At 41.4% G+C, this 24,499-nt stretch overlaps 1 protein-coding gene across 1 annotated transcript in view; it reads right to left on the bottom strand.

Moving 5' to 3' along the window:
• Window positions 1-19,689, bottom strand: part of ABLIM2 (actin binding LIM protein family member 2) — a 112,040-nt gene extending 92,351 nt beyond the window's left edge. Inside the window, exons 1-4 of the mRNA XM_030947423.1 lie at window positions 19,444-19,689; window positions 9,362-9,595; window positions 8,137-8,263; window positions 1,416-1,619 (exon numbers count right to left, since the gene is read on the bottom strand). Of these exons, the coding sequence (XP_030803283.1) occupies window positions 1,416-1,619; window positions 8,137-8,263; window positions 9,362-9,595; window positions 19,444-19,689 (811 nt within the window). The remainder of the gene's footprint in view (window positions 1-1,415; window positions 1,620-8,136; window positions 8,264-9,361; window positions 9,596-19,443) is intronic.
• Between the last annotated feature and the right edge of the window lie 4,810 nt (window positions 19,690-24,499).

Below are 24,499 nucleotides of genomic sequence, written 5' to 3'. Positions count from 1 at the left end.
CTGCATGGGGGTGGGAAAAAGTCCTCAGCACTGCCTAAATTTGGGATCAGTGAATCGGTTGAGTGACCATACGCTGCATTTGCTGGTGACCTGGCAGCATCTAAATGGAGGTGGCCTATAAAACAAAAAATTGGATGTACAATTCTGTCTTACTCTCTCTGCAGAATCTGTCTTTTCTCATAGCAAATCTATTAAAAATAAAGGGGGCTTGGACTTCATAAAGATAATAATATGGACTAAATACCAGAATGTTACTGGTTCATGTATGCAACAAGACTCCTGAATAACAGATCAGCTGCTCTTTTCCTGAGCTAGGTCTGAAAAACTGATATAACAGTGAAATTTGCCATAAGAACAGCTGGCTTTAAAAGAACTTAAAAGATGAATGTATGGGCTGTGGTCTGCTTTAAATACTAATCTCTTCTGAATAGATGACCAAAATATTTTTGCTGTTTAGGAAAGTGCTGTATGCTTATTTTGCTTGTGGTGCAATTTTGCAAAGAACACAATTATTGAGCTGAACATTTAGTCCTAACTCATTAAAGATTGCCTCAGTTTTTAATAGTATGTACTCAATCCCACTGGATTTAAAAAAATATCAGTATTGCTAACAGAGAGTGACAATTTTCTTTCTAGTATTTCCTCTAAAGAGGAGTAGGAATAGTTACAGTAACATCTAGAACCAGAGACATGCTCATGTTTCTAGACTGGGCTACAAGGATTAATAAATGTCATTTGAAGCACTGGCTAATAATGGAGGTAAGCAGGTTGTTCAGTCGACATCAGTTAACATTTATGCACCTGTACATTTAAAACAAACTAGATTTTAGCAGCTTCCAGACAGGTTTTTAAACAAGCAAGTATCTACGGAAGGGGTGTTGTATCAGATAATTCCCTTTTCCTGTGACCATCCTTCTGCTATTCATGTGACAATATTAGATCACCAGGCACCAACCTGGAGCAAACCAAGCCATTCCCCCCAAAAAATGGAAAAGCACAGCGGGTCACACTGGAATTTAAATATCACAGTCCAACACAAGAGAACCTGGACAGATGTGGCCATGGTGCACCCTACAGCATGCATAGAAGAGCTGGGAGAGAGGGAACCTCCGAGTTTCTTTGCAAATGTTCATCCTCTCCTAGCCCTGCACTGTTCTCCCAAAGTGCTCTTCTTCCTGACATCCCAAATCTACAGTAAACTCCAATATGGATAGAAACAGCTTTATATCCACTGAAAACATTCTCCAGTTTTGGGACTTAGGTTGTTTATTATCTTACAGTAAGGAGTCAGGGATTTCACAGTAAACCCTTTCAGGCATGGATTGGATTGTAAAATATGTTTGTGAAGTTTGCAGGGTCATTAAGCCACACACCATTGCTAATGCCCTACTCATAGAAGCAGCAGTTACACTTACCTTTGCAAACAAAGCATTTAATATGGAAATATTTGTTCTGAACTCTCAAAACTTCTCCTTTGCATGGTTTTCCACAGGTATTGCAGAGAATTGCAGTACTGGATGGCTTCTCCAGCTGGCTATGTACAGCCTGTGGTTGTGAAACTGCAGGGGAAAACAAAAAGTAGAGCATTTTAAAGGCCATAGATGCATCTTCTGTAAGATCTACAAGCAATGACAATTAACACCTAGACAAATCAGCTCAAGCAGACTAAAATTTTAACTTCTGGGATTGGCCAGCACAGGAGAAAAGATCTGCCAAAATGAGCCGAGCCAACCCTGTTATTTCATAACTTTGAAAGCTTTTGACTGAACACACTTCAAACATCAATCAGAATTCCTTTTAGAAGAAAGAATCCACATGATCAAGTCTTGAGAGCCTCTGCCTGAATTTCAAAAAATGCTTTGTCATATTTTCTCTTCAAGAAATCAAATAATATAGATAAAAGCTATAGTTTTAATTCAAAATATCTTTAATGGCACTTGGTAACTCTTACACTGTGAGCTACTGATCTTTAAAATTCATAGTAAATGCCTTTTTTTTGTGCCTTTTGATTTTGATGCAGAAATACAGCTCTGTAGATGTTTTGAATGCTTCTGAAACATTGACATCCCTGTAAATCGCACACGTATCTGACCATTAACCAAAGTTTTCTGTCATTTTGTAAGGAAACCACAATTTCAAGAAGTTAGGTTAATCTAGGTTAGTGAAAATTAAGTGAATTAAAAATTTGCTGCCATCTTGTGATGTAAATTAGAAATTGCATTTATTGTGCTGTTGATGAGATAAGTTGGCATCTCAATGTGTTATGTGGAACAGGTGAGATATGACCTTATTCTTGCAGTCCTGCTGCAGCACTTGCATCAATATTTTATCACAGTGTACTTAGGAGTCCAGAGAGGAAACATCAAGGCAGTTAATTATACAGGAGCTGTACTGTAACTCAACACATCTGGCTTTTTCCCTGGGTGAAGAACCAATAACAGGAAAGCTTATAAAGCATTTCAAGTAAATGACACATTTAATGACATTTTCTTCTGTAATCTGGCATGCTTACTACAAAGGCTGGATTGCTTATTTCAAAGTGATTTTGTTTAAATTTTAGCTACAAAATAAACTCACCAACCAACCAGTCAAGACGGAGCAACCATTACCATCTCATACAGCAATAGGCTTAAGCAAAAAAGGCTTTTCCACATCCACTGAGTTGAAGGAGTCAGTATTTCAGTAAGATGCTAAGCTTCCCTCCCACACACTGTTCCAGGGGACTTGCTGCAAGTTTTACCCAAAACAGCACTTTCTACTCCTGCGACCAAAGTGGTTTGGTTTTTTTTTTTCCCCAGAAGATATATGGGCTTGAGCTTCTCATGACATTATTCACCACCCACCAGCATTCTGCCTTGTCTGCTAAAATTACACATTCTGTGATGGTCAAAAAGTCCTGCTCAAGGCATTGTGAACTTTGGAGCAATTACTGAAGGCCTGGTTATAATTAAGGACATCTCCAATAAAAACAATATAAGCATGACAGGCAACTGAAGTTTACAGAAAGGCAGATGCTCAAACTTACACAGAGCAAGAAGTACAGATCCTTCAGGCTACTATGAGGGTCTGATTTATTCCTCAAATAAAAACAGAGGAAACTGAACTTTGCAATACTTTACTTCTGACACAAGAATCTCCCTGTACTGTAACCTGCCCAAAACAAACGACCCACCCTGAAAAAGAATCAACCCTGTAAGAAACCAAAACAAAGTATTTTCCTGAGTTAGTTACTAGAATAGCAGCTGAAAGTGCAACTGTAAATAAAGGTTTGCTCTCTCCAGATTTGCTAACAAGTATCAAATTTGTAGCATATAATTCATGAAAGACTTGACTTAAAAGGAGCTGACCATAGCCAGAACATTTGGGCCTGAACAGTCACATTTGAAATATAAAATTCTGATTGGAACAATTAAACAACTGACTTTTCCTCACACTCAACTATTCCCCTGTTCCAGCCTTTCAGAGCAGCATCTCTCCAGAGGCATCTGTGCCTGGCCAGCACAGAAAGCTGCCAGCCCATGCTGTGCTGAGTCCCACAGGGCACAGAAACCCAGCTCAGGAATTCCAGGCTCAGGAATTCCAGCCCAGAGCAGAGCAGCGCCAGGAGGAGCCAGAGCCCTGCCAGGGGCAGCCCACCCCCCCAAACATCCCCCTTCCCTAAAGGGACAGCAGCCCCCCATTTCCAGAGAAAACACTGCTTTTCTACTTGCTTTCTTGCCCCTGGGAGTCCAGTGCTGCATTTTTTGCAAAGCAGAAGAACACTGAAAATTGTTGCAAAGTTGGGTTTTTTTTCTGTTTCTGGCAATGGTTGCAAACCGAAAATGTGAGAAAAAATAGATGAATTTGTTTCCCATTATGTATTTGGTGCTCAGTGTCCAGAGCTACAGAGCAGGACTTCACACATTTCCTTCCCTCTGTGTCTCTAAATTAAGGTTTGGAATTAAAAACTCAGTAACTCGGCTATAAAGGAAATTTTAAAAGGAAATATTTAGGTTTTTTAAAAATTCTTCTTTGAAATTTCTTCAGCAATTTTTCTAATAATTTTGAAGTAACACAAAGCATATTTAAAATATACACTGCAGACAAAGAAGTAATTATTTTTCTTTTCTCTCAGTTCAGAACTGAGCTACTAAGTATTTCACACAAAACCCCAGTGGGAATACAGTGCCTCTGAGATCATTACAAAGAGGTCCTTCTGAAGACAGTTTGAATCACTTACCCTTCCATCTAGCACAACAAAATCATATAATTAATCACATATTAGTTTGCATTTTAAGACATTGACACATAATATGGTTTAGGTTGAAATTTCAACTGCAGACAATTCTGAGAAACTAATTCCATTAGGGAACTTCACATTTCAACTTGCATTTCAAACCATATTTAAGGAGATAAGTTTACACGGCAATTTTCAGCATTCTACCTTTATGTCTTAATGTATCAAAATCAGTCTTCAAAGCAGCACAAAAAAAAATCAACATATTTAATCAGTGAAATAATTACTGATGGAACACAATGATCTGAGACTACTCATCAGATCATAACTAACTAGAGTTCATTAAAAACTAAATGCTTCCATTTTACCCCAATTTGTAGAAATTTCCTTCTTAACTTTATGCTACTTTTTCTAAACCAAAATGCAACTGAATACTTGATTCCTCTAAATTTGCCTTTCTCCCAGACTATCTTCTGCTCCAGCCGAGGTATCCTCATTAATCCTTAAACCCTAAAAGGATCTGACTGCACTCACTTTTTGACAAGGACAAAAACTGGCAAGGAATGAACGATTTCCACAGTTTCCACAGGACTTCTTTGTGCAAGACTTGTCTGCTGGGGACATTACTGCCAATATTCTTGCCAACTGTCCAGTGCTCACACATCTCTGATGTCAGGACTCAGCCTGTCTCCACCAGGCTACACAGCAGATAATTCTGCTTAGCTCTGGACCAAGTGGGGCACATTAACCAGCAACAGTTTGCTGAAGAATTGTCAAATAAGATAAACTCCTCAGGCTCACTTCTATACTGCTTACTCTAGACATGCACTTGCTGCATGTACCATGGGGAAGGAGGGACAGTGGCATTGCTTATCATTAAAGCTGCATTACACATCTTATGGCTGCTGTAAAATGATGTTTTCAGCGTGCTTATAACTTTTGCAGAGTCACAGAATATCCTGAGCTGGAAGGGACTGGCAGGGATCATCAAGTATAACTCTTGGCCCTACACAGGACCATCCCTAAGAATCACAGTATTTGCCTGAGAGCTTTGCCAAACTTTAACCATTCACATGAACATTACTTGCATTTGATGATCTCAAACTTACTTCTCCAGGGAAAATTTCAGACAAAATGTTTAAGTTTTTTATAAAGGGGAAAAAAGGTTAGTATACAATATATTGGTTTTCAAATTAAAAAGAAAGCAGAGCAGCTTGCTTTTGGAAGTATTTGGATCAAAATCTGCAGCCTGACCTTGGTGAACACTGTGACAGGTACACTGGATCCAAAATGCACAGTTTATGGTAAAAAACCCATCTCTTTGACTAAGCCCAGCTCCTTTATCATTGCTAGACTAAGTAGGATTTAACAGCTCTGGGGACTGGGTTAAGGTGCCAGACATAAGGAAAAGATTTGGGTGGGACAGGAAGGCTTTGGAAGCGGAGCAAGACAAGCTGATGGTGGTGACAGAAGGGAGAGGATTCCCAAGTCCCTGGTCATGCTCTGCTCAGAAGCCTGGGATAGAAGATGTCACCTCCTCTCTGCTGCAAGCAAACTGCTGAGAGAAATCAAACTCTTGGCAAAAGAGCCAGTCTAGGACTGGTCTGTGCAGAAGACAACAAACACCTTTGCTATCAGGCTCTCCAACAGCTAAATGAGAAACCTTCATGGCAGATTACAGACCTGATGAAGAAACATGTCCAGAAACTGCAGAATTCAACACCGCCCTAAAGCTTTTTCCAGTTTGTTGTGTTTTGTTTCAACTCTGCACAGGAACCTACAGAAGCCATTTCTGAGGTTCGAAATCAAGTACTGAAAATTAAGAGTGTCATGCTTAAGAATGCACATTTAATCTGGAATCAAACCTCAACTATGAAGGTTAATAATAAAGACTTCTACTTTCTTTGTTTACTATACAGGCATAATTAAGGCCACATAACTCATTTGTGTCACATTATTTAACTCTGTTCTAAAAAAGACAGTTTAATAGATTTCCTGCTCTTGGTGATTAAAGAAGCCCAAAATGATAGAGGGCCAAATGACACAATTTGATAGCATATTCTCAGAATCCTTGAATGATTTGGGTTGGAAGGGACATTAAAGGTCACCTAGTTCCAACCATCCTGCATTGGCAGGGACACCTTCCTCTACTATGTTGCTCAAAGCCCCATCCAACCTGTCCGTCTGTGATGCTGACATTTTAAAGAGTACTGTAATCTAAAGAAAGATGGAATTTGAGTGGAGACACAATATTCATGAGAAAAGAAATTTTATTCCTAATATTTGCAACACCCTCAATTACCTCTCAATGGAGGGAAAGCAGTAATTCCTTGGTAATTCCTCACCAAGGATCCTGGAAGGATAGTGCAGAACCAGAGCCTAAAGGCAACACTGAAAGGAAAAACAAAGGGCCTGGGGGGGTGGGGGACGCCTTCCCTGTCCTTTCTGTGGGTTGTTCTGGTGGTTTTATCATTGTGTTCTGGAGGTTGGCATAAAAAAGTGCAAGCCTTTCATTTCAGGCTCATACAAAAAAAGTATCATTGGCCTGCAACAGCAACCCTCCATCAGTAGAAAAGATACAACAGTTTTCTTTAGCAACTATCAGCACTACAGGCTCCTCTATAAATCCACCACCTTTTGCTTCATGAGACGAAAACATATTTTTGACTGGAAAAATATTAGACATCAATATTTCAAACTGTAATTATAAGCTGTTTAGTTCATAATAACGTTCAGCTTTTTCAACAAAGGCAAAGGCCACATTGCAACTCTGAACTAAAACCACACAGCACTGGTAAGGGATGTTATTCTGCAAGAAGGAATTACCAGCAAATTATCTTTGTGTTGACACTCAAACCTTTCATCTCTATAGTTACAGGTGGCTACTGAAAATCAAAATAAACACATATGGGACCCAAATGCCATTTAGTCACTAAGTATTTGAGAAACAGGACAAAATTATTGATTGCTGTTATGCTGTATCAAGTGACTTGGGATGGGTGAGGTTCACAGCAGCCCAGAGGGGAATTAAATTTGCAATCTTCCTGGAGCAGGATTAAAGAAGATGCACACAAGTACTGCTGGAATTAGGGATTGGAGTTTAAGTTGTTGTTTTAACAAACCCTGCTTGTGTCAAATGAGTCAAAACACTCAGGGTTGAATTTAAAAACATACAGATGTTTTTAAAGATCTGATAGATTTTTCTTAAAGAAAAGAAGCATTTAAGTGCTTCTCTATATCCCAGTGAAGCGTTATTCCCACTGCAGAGGTGGCCCCTGCCCTCTCCCTGTCTTGTGTCTGTTTAAAATCCAGTGACAAGGAGCTGTGCTGATGTGAGAATAACACAGAAATACATAATACAGTAATACATGCAGTGACCAGAGAACTACATGGGTGTCAGCTGTACATTCAATTTAGATAAGGGTTTGGTTGGGTTTTTTCCCCCCAAGAACCAGTGATTCATTATGGAGCCTTCTGGGGGCCTGAAACCCCATTGGTCCTTTCCACAGAAAAGATGAGAAAAAGAATAATTGTGTAATGGGAACTGCAAAAGCTCTTCCCATCCATCCTGCCAACCCCACTCAGCAGTGGGGAAGAGCAATTCCCTGGCCCCAGCCCTGCCTAAGGAATAGAGATGTTAGATGTTCTGAAACAGAACATTAAGTAACTGGTGGTAATCTGGTTTACCCTGTTTCTCAATTAGCACCTTGTGTTAAGTGACTTTACAAATGTGTTTCCCTGCTTTATGGTGCCTTCTCAATAAGATGCCTGCTCCTCTGTATGTCTCATGAGAAACCAGAAGATCAGGAGGATAAAGGGAAAGAAGTTTTGCTGTCAATGTCCATATTACATCGTCCCTCAAGCCCTCCAGCTGACCACACAGAGGGCTCAGGTGTCCCCAGGCCAGCACACACACTCACTCCCTTTCCCAATAGTGCTTCTCTGCACCAAGAGGGTCTGAGCATCTCCCCAGAAGTGCTCGCTGCTCTTTCCAAGACCTCTGTGGTAGCTCCTACAGCAAAGCACTGTTACTTCTCTCTTTAGTTCCTGTATTATAAGAAAAAATATTCACCAAATTCGGTAAATCTATACATCAATATGTCTCAAAGTAATTCTTTCACACTGTCCAAAAATACAAAGTAAAATGCTCCAAGAATTGTGTTCCTTTTTGAAATGGATACCTGCTTCTACTACATAAAAGCAACCCCTCCTACAGTGCCTTTCCAAGGCATGCTTTTTCCAGCACTCCTACTCATCATCATCAAAACAGAAACCCACAGCTGATACAGGGCAGGCACACAGCACAGCTGAGCTGACCTCTGCTTTTACCACCAATTACAGAGTTTCTGGGACCAGGGGCAATAGAGAGGTGTTATCCAACAGCATGTGAATAAACCATGCACGAGAGATGCAACACAGCTCAAGTATTCACACAATAGTTTAAAATCTCACCATATGCTCTGTGCTAAATTCATATCACATAAACAAACCTAGCATAAGCTAACCTCCTGCCCTCATTATTATAATAAAATGTTTACTGAATTCAAACACAGCTCATAAAAATCTCTGCTGAGTTTGAATAACTGCTACTGCAGTATTGTAAAGGCTATTTTTGTACAGGTTTAGGCAGATTGCAATGAGATAGGATTAGAAACAATACTCCAAGATATGTGCATAAAGAAATAGGGGCTATTTTCACATTGTAGTCTAACATAAACTCTGAAGTCAATATCAATTTAAAAAAAAAAACAAAACGCAGAAAGTTTTCAAATTGAGCTGTCAGCTAACTACCAGAATCAGTATCATTTCCAAATCATCATTCATATAATTAAAAGAACACAAAGCACGATTTACAATAAACCTTTAACCATCTTTCCCCACTCTGCTGTGTTTCCAGATAAACACCGAGTTGCTATTCTCACGGCAGCATCAGTGATTTAGTTACCACAGCCCCAGGTGAAAAACGAGTCATTTCAGGTCTAGGCTGACCAGAATGCGGAGTCACCACACCGTACCTGTATCTTCGGGCATTCCTGCATTAATTCCCTTCCAGAGGAGCAATTCCCGCAGGAGCGCTGCTGCTGCTGCCGCGGGGAGCGGGATCCGCAGCGAGCGCTGCCACCACCACTGTCACCACTGTGTCACCGCTGTCACCACCGCCGCCGGGGTCAGGTGGCGCCGGCCGCACCCCCGCACAGGCAGGAGCGGGGCCAACCTCGCCGTCACCACCGCGCAAAAATAGCGACCTCCAGAAGCCGAAATATTGTCACGTCCATGGGGGGTGGCACCGCTGTCCCGTGGGGACCGGATGCGGGACGTGCCAGCAAGGGGTGAGTTTGCATCAGGTGACAGCACAGCCCAGGATAGCTTGCTGGCCACCTGGGGAGAAAGGCTGAAAGAACTAAAACCTGCAAACTCCTTGCTGTAAATTATAAATACAGGTTGAGGTAGCAGGGAAACCCCCTTAGACACCCCCCAAACACAGCGGTCCCTTCCCCCGTGCAGGAGGGCACAGCAGTGATGGCTGGAGGAGATGATGAAAGCAGTGAGATGCTCCCACTGTGAGATACCTGGCAGCCAAAAATCTCTCCCCTGCTTGCTCAGATGGAGTTGGAATGTGCAGCACTGGAATAACAGTGATGTGTTGAGCTATTTAAAGCACTACATGGGAACAGAATGAGCACTTCTATAAGCACCCCAACTTCAGGAATCTATATGGTGAAGACACCACTGCCCTGGGCCACGCCAGACATGGTCTATAACTTTAAATAGCCCTCAGCTGACATGGCCTGAGACCCAGAGCACAGATCTGAAAATCCCAGCTTCTATACACTGAACCAAATCTATGAACAACTCAATTTTAAAAAATCTTCTATATGCATTATCTTGCAGCAACTACATTTTGACATGAAACTCTTATGTCAGCTTTTTATTTTGTTCAATATTGTCGTGCTGCCTGCACGAAGCCAAATCCATCCTCACACTCTTTTGGATCACCATCAGCCACCCTGGCTGAGCTCTCCAGATATTTGCAGGATTTGGCCTACTTTGTTTTTCCCAGCGGCTACTTCAGCTTGGCAGAAACACAAAAGGCACTTTGCTAAATGGCAACACTCTGAAGGCACGTAAATTAATAGGCAGGAAAAGTGAAAGGGCTTTCACCCTAACACAGCCTTTCCCTCTGCTTGCCAGGCTCCCAAGGCTAAATGCTTGGTAACTTGGATTTTAATGTTGTATGCTCATAATGCAGTCACACAGTGCACTGATTTGTATTTACAATTTGAGGTGTGATCCCTGAGCTTCCCCTGCAGTCTCACTACTTGGCTACAGCAAAGGAGGAACTAAGAGGGTTTTCGTGGTGTTTCTGAGAAACTCTATCACCACTCATGGGTTTCACAGACACCAAACACAAGGCCATTGCCCTTCATTAGCATGATGGGCTGACTCATGATGGGCATGACAAGGGACAGCAGTGGCAGCAGCACAGGCAGAGATCAGAGACCTTCTGCTGCAAATGATCCAGAAAACCATGTAGCTTTGTTATCATTATATCACAAGAGTTCTATTGTCATTATATTGCAAGGGTTCCATATTGCCAGAGTTTCACACCTCCTTGGTGTTCCTCATAGGCAGCTCCTCTAAGCACTGACTGTTCCTTCTCCTCACAGCAGCCAACTGACTCCAGTTCCCCTCAACCAACCAATCTACTTTTACAACACACTTCTTATTGGCTACAGCTGCAGCCTGTTAAAATCAGGCCGGGTCCTAATCTTTAATAATTAACCCAGCTGCAACTCTTTAGGGGGTAAGATTACTTTCTCTACTACCTTTATTTACTTATATTCTATTCCCCTACATAGCTTGAACCTGATTTCTCACATCAACACAGACCAAACACCTGTAACTCCACTGTTTTAACAGTAATAACAGCACACAGCCCTTGCTACAGAAAAGGACAGGACACCTGGCTCCTCTTAAAATCTCAAGTGAAATCCTGGTAGCTACAGCAGTGCTCTCACCCATCCTTTGTTCCAAGTTTGCTTTTTCCAAGGTTACATTACTCAGGTCAATGCTGTCACCAACATCTTTGCAAACAGCAACCAGACAGCCACGAATTCAGGCCACTCTGAAACGGATGAGCTGGCTGAAAAATCTTTATAACCTGTGGTACCATGAATTATAAAGGACATTTTTAAAATATTTCAGACCTGTTCCTAATTAACTCACACTTTTTTCCTGTACTCACTGCCCTCTTCCCAAGTGTAAGCTAAAGTGAATGTCAGCAGTAACTGGACTGGTTATAGTTTAGTTTCAGGTAGTTCCTGCAAGGAACAAGGAGTCAGACCTGATGATCCTCATGGGTCCCTTTCAGTTTGAGGTATTCCAATAGGATTCTAGGAATTTGACTCCAGGAAGGTGACAGTACACAGTCTAACCCTGTTTCTGTTGATCACTGCACTTCACTAGGCCAATTTTAAGCTTTTTTCACCGTCTGTCTCTGAAAATGTTTTTGAAACAATTACTTTATTAAATGTAGAAGAATGCAGAGTTTGTTCTTCACTATAAAATATGGAAGTATTTTCTAACTAAGATTTTTTTTTTTAATCAGAGCTATAACACCACCTGAGACTCAGGGACTTTGCAATATACAACAGGTACACTGTTGTATATTGAAACATCATGAAAACCTGCTAGCTTGCAGTAACTCTTATGCTGCTTGGGATTGGCATATTGGTTTAAATTTTAGGTTGCCCTGTGTGGAGTAAGGAGCTGAACTCAACAATCCCCATGGGTCCCTTCCAACACAGAAGCCTTTATTATTTGAATTAAAACTAAGTCCCTAGACTTTAAGTAGCTCAACAAGTTTCTACCCAATCATTTAATGGCAAATGGAGAATCTATAGAGTCCAGTCTCAATATAGATTAAATATTAACTTTTCACAAATAATCTCTAATTAACGATTTCACTTTGAAAATGCTGGAAAATATAAGAAATCATCATATTTCATAGATTTTCTCAGTACATTTTAAGATGTATTTTCTTCTAAGTTGCTAAAACTGGTTGCAGTGCTGCTTCATGTTATTTTTGCTTTTGGTAGTTTTGATCCAGGTTGGTGAAAATTTGGATTTTCTACTGGGGATAATAAGATAGCAAACAAAGAGAAGCACTGCCCTTTTCTCTGTGGTGACCAGTGACAGGACCCAAGGGAATGGCCTGAAGTTGTGTCAGAGGAGATTTAGGTTGGGTATCAGAAAAAGATTTTTCACCCAGAGGGTGGCTGGGCGCTGGAACAGCTCCCCAGGGAGCACCAAGCCTGACAGAATTCAAGAAGTGTTTGGACAACACTTCTGGGGCACATGGTGTGACCCAGCACATCAGTGCAGGGCTAAGACTTTGAGGATCCTTGTGTGTCCTTTTCGACTCAGGATACTCTATCATATGAAAAACACAATAAAATTAAATATACCTCTATATATAATGATACAGATTTTGGTAATATTTTATCACTAGGACAAAAATAAAATTAGGTAATAGATGTTTCCTATGTCCCCAACAACTCATGATAGAAACAAAAAAGGACAAACCCATGGCAGAAGTGAAAATGAGCAGAAAAAGGGTAAATGAGTTGGGTAAACGGTACCTCTACAACTAAACTCGTGTCTTCTAACTTTCTGCCCAGCCTTTCTTGTATTAATCCCATTTCTGCTGGGAATGGACTTGCAAAACCACCCTACTCTGCCCCCAGTGACCTGTTGCATGCCATAGAAACCTGTCCTGCTCAGAAACAGCCCAATTTAAACATCTGGCTCTCAAACACCTCCATCCTCAAGTCCATGCATGAGATAACACTTGTCATTAACTGCACAGCAACGAGCCACGTGCAGCCACCTTTCATTGAAACACGTGCAAGCAGGGCAGAGACAGCAGGCTCCTGTACAAGGCTGAAGCAAAGAACCTGCTCTAGCAGGGAGCTTGAACTAAATGAACTCCAGAGGCCCCTTCCAACATCAACCACTCTGTGATTCTGTGACTCCTGCATATTTATGAAGCAGGAAAAATCAGACTGAGGATCTGCTCAGAGCTCTGACAGGGAGCAGGCAGCTGTGTTTGCTCCAGAGGTAACTGGGTCATGAGTCCTGCTCTGCTCCTTGCTATCTCTTGGGAACAAAGAGCTTCTTCAGCCCTGACATCCATAATGACAGCCCTTGACTGCTGGCCAGAAAGTTGGATGAACAAAAGCAGAACTTCTCCCACTCCCAGCTCCTTTTTCCAAGGAGGATCTCTCTCTAGATCCAGACCAAGCTGGCATTAGCCCCCTGCGCTCCCCCAACTAGAATGAAAATGCCATCTAATATTCTTCAGAAAACTGTGCACCCAAAATAGTGAGCAGAAATCAAACATAAACCCTACAAAGCCTTTAGCAGAGATTCTAAAACAGGAAACATGGAGTATCAAACCTAAAAACAGGGTGCAAGAAAATGCTTAGAGAACCGAAAAAACCAAACACTGCCCCATAATGAAGTGAGAGGACATCCAGAATGCAAAAGTGACCCAGGTCAGAGGACAAAGGGATAGGGTCTGCTTAGCAGCAGAGAGACGATGAGAGGCACAGCAATGGTTCTGCAGGTCATACACCCTCAGGAATGAACCTGCCAACCCAGGACTCTGCTGACCTTATGAAACTCACAGGGACTGCAGTAAAACGGAGCAGACCTCAGATAAGGAAAGATCTGCTGAAGAAGAGGTTGTAGGCTTCAATTTAGCTCACAGAAAACCTGTGATGTAATAAGGATAAGGCAAGCAATTAGCAAAAGGTTAATCAAAGGTTTCTAAAAGGCACTACAAGGGACTTTTCACAGAAAGGACTTAAGAAAGGAGGGAAACTGTACACCCAGTGGTGAGCTAGGATAATGGGATGTATTGTATTAAGGGAAGGCATCCTGGCTGCAACAGAAAAGGTACTGTAACAAGAACTACCCAGGAAAAAACTCAAATTTTATGGGAGGGAAATCAAAGAAGCAGAACAAGGCAATAAACATCAGTTGGTGTGGCCAAAAATTGCACATGGTAGGCATGAGAATTAGAAAAACTAATTTATATCTTTGAATACAGGAGGATTTAAACTACAGTGTGATTTTGGCATTTAGGAGATCACAAGTGGTGCAAGAAAGATGTTGTCATCATATTTCAGAAGTTCCATACCTTCTCGGTGATTTCTCACATGCAGCAGTGACTGAGGAAACCTCCCCCCGTACTCCTCAGGGGCCATGCTAGTGCAGAGGCACCGGCTGCTGCTGTGGCCGTGCCATTTGTCACTTCTGTCATACCATTTCTGCATCTGCTCCTCATATCCAGCACTCTTCTTCTTGGGGGTGGTATCTCATACATTGTCCCAACTTCTAGGCTCCCAGGTCTGCCTAGCTATAACTCATCCAGATTTTTAGGCTCTCAGGCTCTTGGTCTGCCTAACTCCACCGTCTTATTTCTCTTAGGTCTGCAGTCACCTTCCTGAATCACCTTGGGATCACATTGCTTAATATTTAAGTTCTTTTTTCCCAAATCACCACAGGATCACATCAGAATCACATCCTTACTGCTCTCTCTACAGTTCTCTACCCAAACCACCATGGGATCACGTTAGAATCACGTCGGGCTCACCAAATGTTCTCAACTTACTTCAAAAGTTCCATACCTTCTCAGTGATTTCTCACGTGCAGCTCTTCATAGCACAACCAACAAACTCCAGCTCTCTCCACACCCAGCTCACCCACTCTTTTGTAGCACTCATCATTATTGGACACAGCTGTGGCCTATTAAGAGCAGGCCTGTTCCTAATCTTTGGTGATTGGTACAGCTGCAACTCCTCAGGTGTGACACTACCTTCTGCACTATTCTCTTACATTCTGTCCCTCCACACAGAAAGATGCCACTGCAAAGATGCCAAGATCATTTTTGGGTATTTCTTTTGGGACTAAATGAATGCATGGAGAAAGTTTTAAAGGAAAAATTTTTCTGTGTGGGATGATGCTACATGCACACAAAGAGAGAAAGAGATGACTAAATTTTAATTTATCATTGTTCATATACAAAATTATTGTTTAAATTGTCTGGATTTTTAATCAATGGAAATTTCAAGTGCTTAAATAGAGCGTAAACAGAAGTATTACTTGAAGAATTAGACAAACTTAAAGGACATTTGCTGCACTGCTCTCTTCTGAAAAGTTACATAGACATTGCCATAGTTCTTCAATCACCAGCTACCTATCTTACAAAATTATTAAATGATGATGTGGGTTGCGTGCTATCCAGAAAAAAAAGATTCAACCTCTCATGCATTTCAATTGGAATCAATAAACTTAACTTTGAAGGTTTCGTACAAAAAAAAAAAAAAAATAGCACGCACTCCCCCCCCAAAATGGGACATGTAGTGGGAGCACATGTAATGTACATGTAGTGTACACATAATGGGACATATAGTGGAAGCACATGTAGTGGAAACAGCTGTGTGTGCTTGTTTGCGCTCGTGTCCTTAGATGTGAGAAGCTTCCATCTGAAGAGTTACCTTCCTTGTTTTCCAAGAAACAACAACTCTGTGACCATAGAGACCTCTCTGAATCCTTGTCATATTTGTTGGATGCATTCATCCCACAAGCCTGGGATGCCTTTCCAAACCCTGCAGCTCAGTCCAGCTTTGGCAATGGCACACCCAGGACAGTTTAGAGATGTCCATGCAGAGACAGAGACCACCCTGTGCAAAAAAATCTGACTATCATCTTCAGATCGGGGGCACCTGAACAAGTGGCAAGGTGAGTTTTACACCAACAGATCCGATAGGGAACCATGGGTGCAAATTCCCCTTCCTGAGAGGCTCAAGCAGCTGCAAGTCCAACCCTGGTGTTTGCACAGATAGCTCTGCTCAGGTTTACAAAGGAGAGGGACACTGAAAATCATATTTAGGATCTGGAATTCAAATCCCAAATGAAAATCCCTGAAGAAGCAATCTGCCCCAGAGGGGAGTGGGGATTCCAGACACATCCTCATCTGCAGCATTCTGTGTCCTGCTCACACACACAGCTCCCAGCACTTTAATCCTTGCTTTCAGCCCACAGGGACCATGCCAGAGAACATTCTTCTGCCTGCTTTCCAAATCCCATTCTCTGTGAAGGGATGTAGCTGCAAAGCAGCAGGTCACATCCAAATCCTGCTTAAATGCATTTATTTTGGCTGATGGTCACTGAGGAATTTGTCAACAATGTGGAGTGCTGGTTTGAAAGTAAAAAAGAAGCCACCACTGGAAATGTGATGCTGTTACATTTAACACTGTTCCCAGTAAAGTCCACCAGTAAAACCATTATTGATCTAGGCTAAAGACTTTCATCAGCATTCATTTCCTAATTCTGTCAAGTTTTGATCTTGGCAGTTGGCTTATCACAACCAGGAAGTTCAGTCTTTCCCCTGCTTGCCTGAGGTTACAATTTCCCATTAGTAACATCCAAAATGCAATTATGTCTCTGAGCTCACTTTAATACCAAGAAACAAAGCAGATTTTTTTTTCTTGGAATGTGTCTAAATGAATGGATATTCTTTATTGCTCAGTTCCACCGTTAAGCAGCTCCAAAATCTTAAGAATCAACTAAAAAAAAATCACTGGACTCTATATCTATTACTACTCTGCACCTCCCTGTCTGCCTGATGATCACTTCTGGCACCTTCACCAGTTACCCAAATCATATTCCTGCCACTCCCTTCATCTTCAGGGCATTGTTTTTTGGAGAGCCATGACCAATACCAGAAACTGTGACTGTGGTGCTGTTTCCTGCCCCCAGGTCTGCAGCACCTGCTGGGTGCAGCCTGCTCTGCATCACTCTTCACACTGGCATCTGCTCCATCTGCACCCTCCAAGGGGGGAGGGACAAGCACATTCCCTGGCTTGGAAATGAGCAAATGTTTGCAACTGGGGAAAAACAGTGTACAAGGAATTTCCATGGCTCATTTGTCTTTCCATTCCCTGGTACAAACACAGTAATACTAACAACAGTGATGGCTGATTGTTACAGCAACACCAAAAAGCAAAAGCAAGATAAAAATATAGAAAGCAACAGTCCATTTTGCTAGCCAAGCCACAATATATCACCCCCAATCATTAATGAATAAAATTTACTATCTTTCCACTACCATATATAAAATATATTTCTAAAAAAATTACAATTTGCAAAGGCCCTTTCCTTTTTATGTTGTAGTCTAAAGCATAAAAATGTCTAAAATAGTTGCTCTGAAATTTAAAATTGAACTCCTGCTCTTATTTGCCCTGCTTAATTTGGCATTAGAAAGGGATTAGTTCTTGTTTTATTGCAATCATAAAGTTAATTAAGATATACATAGATATTGATGTTATTGAAGTTCTGGTGCTAAAAGTCACACTACCTCACACAGTGCAAATTAGTTATCTTTGGTGAATTTTTCACAGTGTAAGAATTTCCTCTTAGATTCAGTTACACCCATACAAATCTAATTCTGCTTCATCCCCATCAGACAAACCAGCACGCTGCCTCCCTTTTCACATTCAGGCTACACAATTTCTGCAATCAATTATCTCCCAACACTGCATTCATAGCAGAAATGTGTTACATTCACACCAACACGACCCCAGAGCCTTCAGCCACAGTGCTACTTCTTGCACAGTTCTGCAACTAGCAGTTCTATTATCAACAGGAACATTTCTGAGGTATCTGTACAACTTGCTTTTAGACCAAGTTTTGAGTTGCTTAATTTGCAAACCATCACCTCATTCAGACAGCAAATGGGTTTTAGTTCAAAATAAATATTTTGCTCTGAAGCTTTATATTCACCTTTTACAGACAGAAGGGGAAGCAGCAACATCATCTGATAAAATCTTGTCTTATGTGCAAAAAGAAAGATATTGTACAGCATTTTTCCCAGGTAATGTACAGAAATGCAATTTAGTGAAGGACAGATGAAAATCCAATGCCAAATTCCACACTAACCTCTCTCCCCTGATTTGAACAGGGTTGAAACACCAAGTATCTTTATTGTGTCAAGTGAACAGCAGTGTGGTCAGGAGATCCTGAAGCACAATATTCCCCATCCAGCTGCTGAAGTGGGTTAATTCCTCACACTCTACACAAAACATACAATTAATCTAAAATTGTAGCCAAGGCCTGGTGAACACAGAGAACCTTTACTTCCCTCTGTCTCAAGAGAAGCCTTTATCTCTGTCCCTAACAGGGAAAAGCCTAACAAGCCACTGCAATGTGGAGCCTGGCAGCCCCCTGGGCAGATGTAGGTCACTCCTCCTCCTCCTCCCCCTCACAAGGGCAAGGAAACCAGGAGTTTCATCTGGCGGCAAGCTGCTCCAATTGCCAATAATCCCCCCAGTTTGGGCCTTTAATAACAACCTGCTAAGGCAGCAGTGACGCAGGATGCTGTCCCCTGACCCAGATGCCACCGGAGCCAGACTTGGGCTGCTGGGCCATCATAGACATGGCTCTTCCAGGACCCAGCTCAGGCCACGACACATTCCAGCACATCCCCTCCTTGTGCCTGCCCAGCTCTGAGGCTGTTTGCATGTCAGAACTTAGGACACCTTTCTGGCCATCTAGAATGGCCAAGACCCCTGCCAGGGGGCTCAGAAGCCCTGGCACGGAGCCCAAAACACCTGTGGTTTTGATTATAACCCAGAGAGCAAGTTATCAACCTTATATGAAGATCAGAAAGCCACAACAGTTTAAGTAGAATAACAGTGAAGTTATCATGAGGTGAAAAAATAGATTTTGGGGTTTTTGGTATGGGGGTTCAGGGGGAAAGATGGAGGGATCTGAGCGTGTCCAGCCTTTCTCCTTCTTCTTCTTGTCCTCTATCTTCTGCTGTGATGTTGGCACTTGTAGATTGGTTTAGAGTAGAAGCTCACTGTCTAACATGGGTGATAGGTATTGGAAAGTAATTGTAAACATTGTATACGTAGTTTTGAGTATAAAGACATAACACCATCCCAAAGGCAGGCAGTGAGCCTAGAACTGTCCTGCTGGAAAGACCTCAGCAGAGCAAAACTTTATAGATAAGATACAATAAACAACCTTGAGACTGAGAACTGAAGAGCTCCAACTCATTCTTCAAATGCTCAGGCTGAGAAAAGAGACTTCTAATGTTTCTGGAAGTCACGGTGACCAGCTACAGACCCTAAGATTTGCACTCCCCACACTCCCACCTTAAGCACTTCAGGCTCCCTTCCACTACCCCCATGGTTGCTCACATACAGGTTTGGTCTTCGCACCGACAGCTGCTCTTCAGGCAGTTGGCTTTGTGTAGAAGCAGGACAATTATGCACATCCAAATCTGGGGGACCATGGGGTGCAGGGATGTGTCCACGCACAGCCAGCAAGGAGCCCAATGAGCACATGCAGCCCCACCAAAGCCACACACAGTTTAAGAACAGAGGACAAGCTATGGCCATGCGGCACTGGGCTCATCCAGAGCAGGACAATACCCAACGACCAATTTACTTGCAACCATTTACTTCTAATTTAGCTCTATTTGCCCACAAATGCTCCTCCCTGACTGCCCTTAGCATCTCATTTTCCCTCATTTCAATCCTTCTCCTGGACATCTCCCTTCTCCTGGGCACACAGTTTCTTCAAACATTCCTTCCACCGTGTTGCTGGAGGAAGGGAGCCTCCCTTACTGTTTCCCAGGGCTGTGACACCTGGGAGCTCTGTTCACCCTTCCCTACTGCTGACCATGTACCAAAGGAGCAGCAGAGCACAGTCTGGCACTGCTCTGCTCCCAGAGAAACCATTATTTTTAATTAAAGAGAAACCCAACTTTAGTTTGATGCTACGCACAGAAAGAACAAGTGGTCCATGCTACCACAGCACACTTCCAGCGTTTATTTCCAAAACAGAAAATAAACAGTCAGTCCAAATACTCCTGAAGTACATGATGACTCAGATGGTAAATATCCTTTCTACCACATCCCACTTCTCTCTATCATTTGGAGTGACAGCCCTGTTCTCACTGAATTAAAGAAGACAATTCTGCTTTGTAATGAATGAAATCAACATTCTCTCCTGTATGACTTGTTTTTCTGCACTGCTAAGCACTATCATTATCTGGACTTTAAAACTCCTTCATTTTAATAGTGTTTCTGTAGAAACAGGCCTGAATTTCAAAAAGTTATTTTGCTTTTCAAGGTGCTCTCTTAAAATACAGATGTGATTGTAGCACTGAGTGAGGTGCCTAAGAAAAACACAGCCTAATAAAGTTACACTGATCAAGCTGGAAGCAGCGAGTATTAATTTCATATTCAAAGCACAATATGCAAGTCCATGAAAAGACTGATGGGTTCCTCAGGGTGTGAAAAATGATATGATGATTTGAATTTTCTCAGCAATAGAGTTTCTTACATAAGGGATGGGAAAAGGGCATAGTAAGGGCTAACATGTTAAATAAGCAGAGAACTAGGAACAATTCCTTAATGCAATCCAATCCTTACCACTGTAATAATTTTAGCTACAACTGTCACTGGGGCTGTGGAAAATGTGACATCTTATGGAAATGCTTCTCTCTACTGACACCAACTAACTCACCCAACCAGTGAGACCTCAGGTGCCAAAAGCAGAAAACTCTGAATTAGCCACCATGACTTGCAGAAATCCTTAATTTGACCTGGCTTCCAGACTCAGTCATTCTGACAGCATTTTTCATGCTGTCAATCACAAATCAGTCCCAACTCTTTGTGAGTCTATTAGTAACATTTGCTGTGTCACTAAGCTTTAGAAACTCTGCTATCTCAATTTCAGCCCCTCTTCCAACGCTGAGCTGAAACAGAGTTGAAAACTGAGGTCTGAATTCCAGTCTGGCACAGAACAATGAACTTCCCCTTATGCTCCAAGCCATACAAGCTTGATGACCCCATCATGTCACAGGTTCCTTGTCTGACACTCTGCTAGAGCCCAGGGCAGACAGGTTTTAATACCTTGCATTGCACCACTGAGTTGATAACAGCAATGCTTTTAGGCACATTCCTATTTCCAGAGCCCTCTGACTAAGTCTAACATGGCATCTTTTCAATGACAGCTGTAATTTTCAAAGGAACAAGTTCTCAGTTCTTCCCTCTATGTAAACATGAGCCTTACACAAATAGAGAGATGAGGTAACATTTCAGCCTTCCATTGTTTGCAAAAGTTTCCTGAAATGCTACTGCCAATAGCAATGCAAATTTTATCAGAAGGGTTAGTAACTCCCAAACAAAATCACTCAGTAAGAACACTGTATATGAAACAATGTGCAAATATATTTTATTCAAAGCAAAGATAAAATATTTAATGGTTTAAGCATTTCTCTTGGGCAAAAATTAACAGTGTGTGATATTGCATAATAAAAATGAAACATCTTTAAACTCTAGCTTTAAAATTAGGCACTGGAAAAAGAAAATCTCTTTCTGATTATTTTCAAAATGTTACCAACTCTTACTTCCAGATGCTGATTATGCAAGCTCAGGATATAACCAAATATTAAATAAATGTGCAAACTGTATCTTTTATGTAGACTCCTATCAAAACTTTACAGACTAAGTGAAAAACAAGGGAAGAGGAAGAAAAAAGAAAAGAAAAAAAAACAAAGCAGCCTCTTTTAGGAGAAGGTTTGTAAAACAGAAAACCTCTGCATACAAATACCTGGCAACTGCTGGCCAACACAGATGTGTTCCTGAGGAAAGAAAAGGACCAGGGGAAGTGCAAACCCCACCAACTACTACTTTCAATAAACAACAACAGGTTCTCTAGAGTGGAGAAATAGCAGGAGATCTCTGCCTGATCTTGAGCCCTGCTATTCACATAAAATAGGCCTTTCTTCATATTATTTTCTTGAGAAAATGTAATTTTGCAAGGAATACCTGCTGTCAATTCTTCTTCTTACCCAAAATAATAAAAAGTGCCCCAAAGATTAGCTAACCATTTGGAAAAAAATGAGTAATACTGTATCATTCTACAATTGTCATCTAAAAAATATAGGATTTTTAAAATAAATATTCTTTTGCAAGATGGCGTCATGGAGGTTTTCTATACACACAGCAGTAATATTATCTTGACTTAGAAATTCACCACTAACACAAGGCCATTCAGTATGGCTCTTTAGAAAGCTGCAGAATCCCTGCACCTCTAGTTCAAGAATATTTTCTGCTGCACTTGATAATTTGCTTCTTTTAAACCTCTATTGAACTTTCTTTCCATTTGCAGGTCAAATCTGCCACATAATTCCTGCCTTCAGCCCCATTACTGACAGTCTGCTAGGGTGGTTATATCCATACAGGTGTAATCAACACTTATTTAAAAATTGATTAGGTTAATTTCAGCTGTGAGTTCCACTTAGCACCAGGTAGGGGTAAAGGAAAATTGCTGGGAGTCATCTCTGTCCTCCAGACAGGCAGCCTAAGTGCCCAATTCTCCAGCACTCTAGCAGCAGTCCCCAAAGATGCTCCAGCAGACTGACAGATTTCCCACCTCCATATTTGGTCTGTTAATAATTACCAGAAACTGGAAAAAGACAGAAAATAAACTCATTATTATCCCTCTGAGATGGAGTTCCCCAGTCATTTTGTATGTTCTCTGTTCAACCAGTGAGATTTCATTTGTACAAAGGTAGAATTATAACAATCACTTTAAAGTTTATTATTCTACTCACACAGTAAGATTTAATTTATTTTATTTAAAGCACTAATCCAAAACCTTTCAAACACACTCAGACCCACTCAAAAGCCTTAATACTTATATGCTAAACCTCAACTTTGGCACATATCAATCCATTTATTAGTTGTATGATCAGTTATGGACATAATTAGAAAATGTAATAAAATTTGCTTCTTTTAACTTTAAATTGCTCCATCTTTAAATAAAAGCTCCTTTTTCTCAGTATGTTTTGCTATCATTTTAACAGACAGTTTTATATTACTGAGATTATACCTCTCCTATCTAGGAATTTCCTATATTTTTGACATTCACTCAAAAAGAAAATAACAGTCTCAAGATTCAACCTTAAATCAAGACACTATATCAAAATTGGTCTAGCTGTACTAACAACATATTAAATTATAATGAGAAGCTGTGTACTCTGCTGTGCAGCAAATCTACAGACTATTAGAAATTTATTCTCAGGTCAGCTGTACAAGAGATTAGATCTTTTAATTATCTGTCACAGAATGGGAGTTAGGAGCCTCAAATCTATTCAGCTGTTCAGTTTGTGACCTGCAGAAATAAATCTGACCTCTTACAAAGCACATGTAAGCACCACACACACTCTGAGGCAGAGCTGTAGTTTTAAAATCACCATGCAACTCTGGTCTAACACTGTGCTTCAGAACAACTGAGCTTCCCCTGGAAATGTATGTGAGCCTGTGTTTTTTGGAAGTGCTGCACAAGAGTCCCAGAAGCATTGTCTTGCTGTCCTGCTTTAGCTTTAAATGTAATTTTAATCATGCCAAAGTCAAGTTTAGCACTCCCACACGCTATATTTAGAACCAGAATAATTTAGGTTGGAAGGCACCTCTGGAGGTCATTTAGTCCAGCCTCCTCCTCAGCACAGATCCCACTAGATCAGGTTGCCCAGGGCCTTGTCCTGTCCAAATCTCAAACCTGCAAGGATGTAAAGGCTTCTACTTTCCCTGTTCCAGTGATTTACAATCTTCTTGGGAATTTTGATTCCTCTTGTACTTAATCAGAATTTGCCATGCAGTTGAGCCCTGTCCTTTTGCCCCACACCTCTGAGCAGAGCCTGGGTCCATCCTCTCTCCAGGCCAGCAGTGGGACATGAGGACACTGATGCTCTTGGCTTAGCCTCCCAAAGGAGCCTGGCTCCTGCAGACCCTCCTTGAACATCCACCTACGCCCATCCAGCCTGTCCACAGCCCTGCTCCACCTCCTCCATGGAAGGACCCTGGCATGACAGCAAAGCAGAGCTCTCTAAATCCCTCTCTAACACAAACACCATCACAGCTGAGTGAAGACACCAATTTAAAGCAGGGTGATTCAAATTAGCCTTCCAAACCCATAGTTTGTATAATTTGAAAGCTGACCCAGTGTTCAGTGTTGCTGAACACCTTTAATTCACAGCATTCTGCCCATCAAGGTTTTTTTACACAGCTACCTTCCATCACAGTACCATGTATCCTAAGTAACAATCCAAAACTCTTCATGTGGATCTGCCATAAAGGAGCTTGGAATGCCCTGAAGGGGGTGTCAACATTTCTCATCTGAACAACAAATCTCAAC

The sequence above is a fragment of the Camarhynchus parvulus genome, chromosome 4 (assembly GCF_901933205.1).
Source record: "Camarhynchus parvulus chromosome 4, STF_HiC, whole genome shotgun sequence".
Lineage (NCBI taxonomy): Eukaryota > Metazoa > Chordata > Aves > Passeriformes > Thraupidae > Camarhynchus > Camarhynchus parvulus.
Note: the sequence above shows the minus strand (reverse complement) of the source record. Positions and strands in the feature narration are given on the sequence as shown.